Genomic DNA, 10,027 nt, shown 5'->3' with positions numbered 1-10,027 from the left:
CATTCAAAACAATCAAATTTCAACTCTGTTACACCAGCTGGCGCCACATGGGCGGGGCCAGTTGGGCGCCATCATTTTTTTCCCAGGTCCTCAACAAATGCTGGTCGCTTGTCCGATTTTTCACAAAAAGAAACGAGCATGCATTGTTAGGTGAATGAAGGCTATGTTTGGTTAATGGAGTCCGATAACTAATTTGAACAATTTGGTAAACGATACATTTTAATAGTTTATTTCCTAACAAGGTACACACAATTGTCTGGAAAATACGGTACTATGATTCTTAATTTTAAATCAAAACATCTTTGTTTTAAAATTTAGATATTCAGTCAGAGCTCAATATGGAAGCCATAATTCAGTTGTTAAAACGAAGATATCATCAATAAATTCTACATGTTTTTTAAATTTGAGCGCAGTATACTTTTTAGGATGATCTAAATTGATTTGATGCAACTGTGCAAAGTACGTTTTTATTTCAATGTTTTTTTTTTCAAATGACATGATTATAAAAAAGTAAACGGCTCCTAAAAGTAAAAACTAAAAATCATTTAAAATATTATAAAGGCTATTTAAAAATGACACCTTTTTTGAATGGAAATTTCGTTTGAATTTGAATTGAATTGTGGCACTCTTGGGCTGCCGTAGCTCAGGACTGAATTGAGCTAAGCCACCCACTTGTTAAAGGTACATTGTCCTATTTGACCACTAGATGGCACTGTATTGTAAAATGCGAACGAAACCATTGTCAAATGAGTACCCCGTAGTAGCATGGTGCCAGAGAATTAATTATTTTGTACCATTCGGAGGAACTGTCCCTTTAATGTCAACACGTTTGCATTTGATGGTTCAGTCATTGTATTGGCCCAAGCGTTGTATATGATATTTGCAGTACACTCATTTCTCCGCTGAGGCAAATAGCGACGCTGTAGGCAGCTTCCGTGTTTAAAAATACACAAAGAAGACGTACACTTTTATAATTGGTTGAAAGAGTGTTTCAGTATTTTGAAATCGGTGTTTCTGGTAAGCGCTTGTCCTCCATAAAGTCATTTGTATTTTTTATTTATTTGCCATCCTATAAAATAATTGGTGTCATTGTTGATGATTTTATTGGATCTTGATTTAGGTCGTAAATCGAACGAACACTTCAAAAGGAAATGTGTGCTGTTAAATGTCAAGTTCTGGGTTTCGGAACCGGACACACTTTGTTTCGTCTAAAATAGGGGTGTCGAACATACGGCCCACAAGGAGGTTTAATCGGGCCTACAGGATAATTCAAAAGTTGAAAAAAATGCTCCAACGATATGGAATTCACATTTGTAACAGGATGCAATTCACAGATTGTCCACTAGGGGGCAGAGTGATCAGTATCTACTACCTGAGGCGTGTTCAGGAGAGTGAGCGATTGCTATCGCGAGCTATCGCTAGCTTCTGAACGGCCAGTGATTATTGAGCGCTCGCGTGCCCGAGTAATCACGGGAGAAAGACCGCTTACTTTGATTTCCAACATGGCGTCGACAGTGCAGAAGATGGAGGATCTCACCCTGACGAGTGCTGTTGGCGATGTATCGTCTTACATTGCCTGGTAATGTTTGTGAACAATGCAAGACAGGTATGACCCTTCCACTGCGTTTAGGATAACCTTAACTGTGTCAATATGCGAACTGTCGCTCATATCAGCCAACTCGCTCAAAGCAAGCTGTAGAACGAAATCCATTGTACTGTCGTCGGCCATTTTGGATCAGTAAGGCAATCACAGTGAGCGATTACAAAACGTTCAGCAGTGCGCGGCAAGCGATTAACAAGCGACTACATGTCTGATTACTCTCCTGAACACGCCTCAGGGTACCCCAAATGAACAAGGCCGCCTGGCTGCTAGAATTTTGTGCATGTTTGGAGCAACCTACCTTTGTGAACAAATCTTCTCAGTAATGACTATTGTTAGGATTTAAACTACTAAAAATGTAGCATTTAACAAATTGTTCGAATTAGTTATCTGACTCCGTTAACAAACTTTATTCTCCTAACAACGCATGCTCCTTTCTTTATGGAAAAATGAACAAGAATAGCCGACATTTTCACATGGGGGCAGATTTATTTTCTTAAAGTCTTTAAGTGAATTCCATCCAATTAGCCGAATTAGTCTTCGGTGAGCCTCCCTCTCACGATCTCTCGTCTCTCTTCTTCTGTCTTCCGTCTTTTCCACACGCTGGGGCATTGGCTCCTCCCCCATGGGGCGGGTCAGGTGCCAGCTTCACCACCTCCTCGCCAAAAGGCGCCGCCACGTCTAAAAAACTCACAACAAGAAAGCTTATCAGCCAAACAATGTCTCCTTTCCCGCGTCACAGGCGTCAGCCCTTGTCCCCGTTCTTGCTGTTTTTCTGTAAACATCATTCTTGTCTAGGCTACAATGACCTCGCCCCACAGCTCAGCCAATTAATATCTTTTGTCAAGTCATTTTTATTTGTGACGCCCTTAATCACAAAGAGTCTCAAAGGGCTGCACAGGTTATTGCACAGACTATTATTTCAGACTATGATGACACCATCCCCTGATCTGGAACCAACATGAGGGCAAGGAAAAACTCAAAAACCTCAAGTCATGTTTATTTGTGATGCCCTTAATCACAAAGAGTCTCAAAGGGCTGCACAGGTTATTGCACAGACTATTATTTCAGATTATTATGACAGCATCCCCTGATCTGAAACCAACATGAGGGCAAGGAAAAACTCAAAAACCTCAACATGAGGAAAATGAAGAAACCTTGAGAAGGGACCACACATCTGGTAATCCCCCTGTATTTGTATTTAAATGTAATTTGTATTTGATTGTAAAAAAATCCCTTATAGTCAAATAAATCAAATATAAAATCCTTAAAGGGAAAGGAAAACCTTAAAAACCTCATCATGATAAAAACGCATAAAATATAGCTAAACTTGAAAACAACTGAAGCGGACGGTGTGCCTCCAATTTTTTTTCATGAAAATAAGTCTGCCTCGTGTCAAAAAACACTGCTCTATACAAAGTCTAAGGACAATGTAGTGTGCCTTGAAACAAAACGCTGGTTAACTTGAAAGTAGCTCATATCATTTGAACAGATTTTGAATTCCAACTCGTCATTTTGTATGAAACGTTTCCTGCAGCATTGTTCCGCCACAAGTGAGGAGGAGGATGGACGAGAAACTTTTCCCGGAGATCACACTTCTCGATCTGCCCATCAGTCCATCCTTCCGTGCGATTGAGGTAAATGCAAACCCCAGCCAATGTTCCTCTGCGTGTGTGCGCAATTGCGCACTACCCAGAGCTTTTCCGCGCACAAGAAAATCTAGCCAGCTCACAAAAATCAGGGTTCCAAATTGCTCATTAAGAAGCCAATTCAGTCAAAGTGACAGTGCACGAAGGTCAAAATACACGGGTTCCCCTGACGCTGGGCGGCAGTAGCTCAGGAGGTAGAGCGCTCGTCTTGGGATCAAGGGATCCCAGTTCGAATCCCGGCTCGTCCGTGTTACATGTCGAGGTGTCCTTGGGTAAGACACTGAACCCCTAATACCTCCAATAAGCAGGTTAGCGCCTTACATGGCTGCAAGGCCGCTATTGGGAAATGTGGAACACATTGTAAAGCGCTTTAGGAAGTCATTGAGTTGAAAAGCGCAATAGAAATGCAGATCATTTCATTTCAAATACAGTATTTTGAAGTCAAGGTTGAAGTTGAGTAACGTCAGTAGAGTTTTTTGAGAGCCGGCTTCTTCGGCTTGGCTCACTAAAAAGGACCGGCTCTTTCGGGTCCCAAACGGCTCTTCGGGTTGTTTTTGCTTCTTTATTCCCTACACGAGCAAATGGGATGTAAAATTCTGCACAAAATGACTTAAAGGAAGGGGGGAAATAGAACAAAATGGAAAAAAATACCAAAATGAAAAAGTAGTGAAAAGCTGAGAAAAAAAGAAACAAAATGAGGAGGAAAAAAAGAGCAGGAAAAAAAGCCAGAAGCAAATAAAGGGAAAAAAGGTAATAGAGAACAAAAAAGCAAGAAAAAAGTAACAGCTCGGAAAAAATAAACACAATGAGATTTATTTTAAAAAGGAATTTAAAAAAAAGAAAAAACAGGGAAAAAGAGGAAAAAGTTTGTGTTGCATTCAAATAATTTCCAATGATATCAAGTGAATCTTGTTGCCAACATTGTACTTCCACTAATAAAAGTAATTAAATACTGTTGTGTATCGTGCAACCGACTCAATAGTTAGTTAGTTATTGCTCCAGCGAAGGTCGGGGGGTCCCGTCCCTGTGCGTTGAGCCGACCAGATGAACCAGGTTTTTCCAATGCTGGCGGTCTTGTGCCAGCTGTTCTGCATCCTCTACGGCAACTCCGTGTTGTTGGAGGTCGCCCGCAACGACGTCGAGCCATCGAGTGCGGGGTTTCCCTCGTGGTCGTCTCCAGCCTGCGGCCTTTGGGTCAAACTGGAGAATGGCTCGTGTCGGATGGTCTGGTGGTAGACGAAGGACATGGCCAAACCAGCGGGTGCGGCGTTGTGCGACCAAGGAAGATGCTTGGGGCTGGCACGTGCGGGCTCTGAGCTCTTTATTGGAGACTCGCTGGGGCCACCTGATGTTCTCGATGGTTCTGAGAGCCCTGCTATCAAAACCATCGATTCTTGTGGCCAGGGTGTCGTTCAGGGGCCATGTTTCTGAGCCATAAAGCAGGATAGGGAGTACGGCGAGGTTGTAAATGCGGAGCTTCGTCTTGCGTGCGATGGTCTGGTGCCGCCAGAGTGGTTTCCAGAGAGACTGCAGAGCAGATGCTGCCAGGGCTCTTCTGCGGAGAATCTCTGGTTTTAGGTCCCCATTGTCTGTCACCATGGACCCCAGATATACAAAGCTCTTGACAGGCTCTACGATGTCGCTACCAATTTGGATGGGAGGTGGATCTGGTCCATCACCGACATACATGAACTTGGTTTTCGTCCAACTCACTTGCAGGCCAAGCCGCGCTGCCTCTTCGCTGTAAATGCCCAGAGCGTCTCTCAGCTGGCTGTAGGAAGTGCTGAGAATGATGGTGTCGTCAGCATACTCCAGGTCAGTCAGGTGGTAGTTGCCGAAAGACACTCCGGGGATGCGCTCACTAACCCTGAACATCAGATGGTCGATGATGCAATTAAAAAGGTCGGGAGCAGCCACACAGCCTTGGCGAACGCCGCTGGAGATAGCAAACCAGTCGGAGTCAATGCCGTTGATACGGACACAGCTCTCTGTGTTGCTGTAGAGCAGCTTGAACAGGGCTATGATCTTGGGTGGTGCTCTGAGAGCTTGGAGGATGTTCCACAGTGAAGAGTGGCAGACGGTGTCAAAGGCGGCCTTCAGATCAATGAATCCGATATATAGATGGCGATCTTTACGGAATTCACGGGTCTTTTCTATCAGCAAACGGACGGCAGAGATGTGGTCCGTTGTGGAGCGGTTGGGCATAAAGCCAGCCTGCTGGGGACGGCGGCAGCTTCTGATTGCTGGAAGGGCACGGCTGAGCAAGATCCTGGTAAAGACCTTGCCCGGGATGGAGAGTAAGGTTATGCCTCTGTGGTTTCCACAGACAAGCCTGTCGCCCTTGCATTTCCAGAAGGGCAAGATGACTCCTCTGGTCCAGTCGGTGGGCAGCTGCTCCGATTCCCACACCTGGTTGAATAGGCGGGTTAGCCACTCCACCATGCCATCACCGCCGGCCTTGAGCATCTCGCCGGTAATGGCACAGATGCCGGGGGCTTTCTTGGTGTTCAGCTTCTTCAGAGCAGCTCTCACTTCCTCGGGTGTTACGGGGTCTGTGCAGCAGGTGTCGTTAGGAGGTGCTGTGCTCGCAGCCCGTAGGAGGGTGGGATCAGCCGGGATGGTGCTGTGCTGCAAGAGGAGGCTAAAGTGCTCCTTCCAGCGCTCGAGGCAGTTGGCTTCTGTCATGATGAGGTTGCCGTCTGAGTCCTTTACCAGGGCTGTCTTTATGTGTGGGCCGCTACGGGCTTGGCGTAGTAGACTGAATACGCGGCTCATGTTGTTGTTGTTGGCCGCGGACTCAAGCTGTTGGGCTTCTGCCTGCCAAAACCTCTCCCTATCTTCAGCAATGGCCACATTGCGCAGGCGATTCAGTCTCCGATACTCTGTGAGGTCGCCTCGGAGTCGGGCCTCACGCCGCTGGTCTATGATGTTTAGTGTCCTCTCTGATATCCAGGGCTTTCTCGGGGAGGATCGCGGGCGTCCGAGGACATTGTGAGCAGACTGGAGGACACTTTCCTTGAAGGCCGCCCAGTCTGTCAGCTTGTCAGGAGCCAGGGTATCAAGAGAGCGGCGGATGGAGCAACTGAAGTCTCTGGCGATGTTGGGGTCGCTGAGTCGGGAGGAGTCGGGGCGAGGCAGAGTCTTGTGCTGGTTGGCTCGGAGCTTTAGCTTGAGCTGGGCCACCAGCAGACGATGGTCTGTGTTGCCAAGCTGTGCTCCTCTGAACACCCGGCAGTTGGTTACAAACGACTTCCAGCGTCGTGATATCAGGATGTGGTCCAATCCCTTCCTGGTTCTGCCATCTGGGCTGTACCACGTCCAGTGATGGATGCATTTCCGGGGAAACCAGGTGTCAGCAACACAAAGGTTGTTTTGGTGGCAGAGGAGGAGGAGGCGGTTGCCATTGTCGTTTGTTGTGCTGTCAACGAAGGTGGTGCCGACAGGTGAGCCGGGGGACCGATCAATGCTGGATAGAGTGGCGTTGGCATCAGTGAGGATGATGGTGACGTCGTGTGGTGGGGCTTGGTTGACAGCCTGGTGGAGTTGGTCAAAGAACGCGTCCTTCGCATCCTCATCAGCGACATCGGTGGGGGCGTAGGCGACGATCACTGTCATCTTGCCGTGATGGTGGAGGAATCGAGCAGACAGTAGTCTGTCACTTATTGGTGTCCAGCTGATGAGGGACCTCCGGAGGGCTTTTGGAATGGCAAGAGCCACACCGTAAAGGCCGGTCCGACTCTCGGGGCCACTCCAGATGTAGCAATGGTTGCCAGCTGTTGTTTCACCATTGCCTTGCCATCGTACTTCACAGAGCCCTGCCATGGTGATGTTATAGCGACAGAGCTCTCGGGACAGCAGGGTGGCAGCTCCGGGGCGAAGGAGTGTCTGGACATTCCAGGTGGCGACACGGGTCTTATGACGAAGATCGATCCGTACTCGTTGGTCGGGGGCAGGCTGGGGTCCGTTACCGTGTTGGTCAGTCCGGCTTCTTTCTCTGGTCAGTTTCGTAACAAAGTGTGTTTCTCCTGGGTGAGTTGTTAGCCCTCCGCAGGATAGTCGGTTGGTGGGGCTGCCACCTCACAGCGTACCGACACGCTGGGGTCTTTGTTTGTCTGGAACCTACCCCGGAGACCGGCCCGCCATGGGTGACCCTACCAGGAGCAAGCTCCCGACGGTATCGCTCTCCAGGGTCACTGGAACACGCAAGCCCCCTCGCCGCATCAAGGCCAGACCCATCCGAGGGGGGCCGACTCAATAAGAACCCCAAAATGTTAATATTATGCGACAAAAGATACCAGGAATAAAAGAAATGGAAATCTTGAGAAATAATTGTAAAAACAAATGATGTTTGTAGTCAATTCATTCAAAAGTGAAAAATAATTTTGCATTGCCGAAAACTCAGCAAAATGTAACACGATGTCAAGTTTTGGACATGTTTGATCATGATTTATTTGCCACACTTGGGATTGCTGTTGCTCACTATTGTTTCAAGCGTTGCTCACCGACTTTGTGTCAACGCTCAGACTCGGGGAAAATGACAGGGAACATTGACCAATGTTCCAACTTGAATGCATATTTTTCTCCTTTCTCATTGCAGACGGAGACCATACCGGACTTTACCGATGACTCTTTAGATTGTTCATCGCAGAACCTAATGAACTTCACGATGGACATAACGAATTCTGATCTGCTGGCACTTGACACCTGGGACACAAAAGGCACCGTTCAATGTCGTCCCGAACGCATTGCGGAGTCCGAGAACCCGAATTCGGAGCCCGTTTTACCTGCATCTCTAGAGAGCGTCCCTCCAAAACCAGAAGAGAAGCCCATCTCCGATGATAAAAGTGTCTCCTTGTTGAGTGGACTTCCGGAACAAGATCCAGAGTCTAAAGCCAATCGCACCACAGACGTCCGGTCGGCAGAATCGAGCCTGGTCTCCCGTCACTGCAACACTTTTGACGCCGAACCGGCGCCAAACATCGCCGTCACTCTATCGGAGACCGGTTTGTCCGGGAGTCGGCACAACACCTTCGAGGCGAGTCCTCCTCGGCTATCGAGGACCTACGACCCGGCTGAAACGTTTATCTTTGACCCCACCTTGGAGCAAAGACCTTTTATCGCTTCCACACCCCTGCCCCGCTGCAAAACGGTGGATTTCTGTGCCAGGACAGACGGCAAATTGCCGGGACCTGAGGAACAGCCAAACCTCTGTTCCGAACCAGAAGCCCGGGTGACGGCTGTCGCGACATCGGACGTCTGCCCTTCAAAAACGCTTCCGTCTCAAGCGCCCGCAAAATCGCTCTTGCCTTTCTTGAAACGGTCGCATTTGACGTCGCTTCCCAGGCGCAGCGAGAAACCGTCTTCGGGTTCCAGCTCCACGCAACGGAAGACACTTGCACAGGTAATGAAAATTTGAGTTTCTCGCCGGCACGGGTGGAAGTGGAAAAGTTGACGTCTGGAAATTGCTGAAATCGGTGGTCGTGATTAGAATAGAATAGAATCTAACTTTATTGTCATTGTTACAACATGGGTTGAATATATTGTGACAACGAAATTGGACGTGGCACTCCAGGTCCACGTTTTACAGTGAGGATAAAGAGAACAAAGAAAACGTTTGTACTGTCCTTGTTGCATGCTTTGTTTTCCTCCGGAGGGGGGTGTATGAGGGGGTGAGGGACAGACAGAGATGTCTGGATCCAACTAGATATTTGATCTTACTGTACGCACGGTCCAGTGTTTTTTCCCCCGGTTGCTCAGTCCACGTATTGAATGAATTTGGGAAGTACAGTCCTTAAACATGCCCGATTAAAGTCGCCGGCGACGATAAAAGCTGCGTAGGGGTGTGCGAGCTGCTGTTTATTGATAGCAGCGGGCTGGGGATTTAGCGCTATGCTAACTTTAGCATCCGGTGGAACGTAAACGGCAACCACAATGACCACAGTTAGATCTCTCGGTAGATAGAAGGATCTACACGATACTGCCAGAAACTCTATATCGAGTGAGCAGTGTGTATCAATGATTCGGCTGTTATTGCAGCGCATAGTCCCCCACCCGTTTTTACCGGAGTCTCCGTCTCGGTCGTGCCGGTGAAGCGTGCGTCCTGCTCGTTGGACTGTGGCGTCGGGGAAGCCAAGGCTCCGTAATGACAAAAATATTGCAATTTCGGACAAAGCTGTTGGTAACGATCCGTTAAGGCTACAAACAATGTACCGTAATTTCCACACTATAATTCGCATTGGACTACAAGATGCACCCTCCCAATATTTCTTTTGTCACGTTTTTCGAGTCAATTCCCATTTTTTTGTGACGCCCTTCATCCGGAAATGTCTCAAAGGACCGCACGGGCCTCAATGACACCATCCCCTGTACTGAAACCGACACGCAGGCGAGGAAACTCTCAAAACCTCAACATGAGGAATGAAGAAACCTTGAGAAGTCTCAACCGTGACCCTTATAAAGTCGTCATAAACCTAAAAAGTATCAAGAAGTCCCGTCAGCTTGCTTAACTATACAGATCCATTCTAAGCTAAGATGTGCTAACAATTAAAACAAGAGTACATTCAAGTCATTGCAATATGTTTGCTACTCTCACACAATGTTTGAAAATGAAGCGATGTCAAATATTTCACTGTACTACCTCATATGCAGATCATTAGTTTTGGAGCGATCGTCGTTGGGCGTCGATCCAAAAAATACGCAGAGAGGAGATGTGGCAAAAAGGGAACGCGCTTTATTGCATTCGGGACACATTCAAAGTTCTAGATGTTCAACATTGGCT

The 10,027-nt window shown here is 47.4% G+C and overlaps 1 protein-coding gene across 1 annotated transcript; it reads left to right on the top strand.

Moving 5' to 3' along the window:
* The first annotated feature begins 1,397 nt into the window (after window positions 1-1,397).
* Window positions 1,398-8,866, top strand: LOC148347893 (uncharacterized). Its single transcript, XM_088323828.1, has 3 exons — window positions 1,398-1,606; window positions 3,138-3,237; window positions 7,847-8,866. Exons 1-3 carry the CDS (start codon window positions 1,596-1,598, stop codon window positions 8,663-8,665), a joined length of 930 nt encoding a protein of 309 aa, XP_088179954.1. The 5' UTR covers window positions 1,398-1,595; the 3' UTR covers window positions 8,666-8,866.
* Window positions 8,867-10,027: the final 1,161 nt, after the last annotated feature.

Source organism: Urocampus carinirostris, chromosome 19 (genome assembly GCF_059441175.1).
Source record: "Urocampus carinirostris isolate Australia breed hairy pipefish chromosome 19, RoL_Ucar_1.0, whole genome shotgun sequence".
Classification (NCBI taxonomy): Eukaryota; Metazoa; Chordata; class Actinopteri; order Syngnathiformes; family Syngnathidae; genus Urocampus; species Urocampus carinirostris.
Note: the sequence above shows the minus strand (reverse complement) of the source record. Positions and strands in the feature narration are given on the sequence as shown.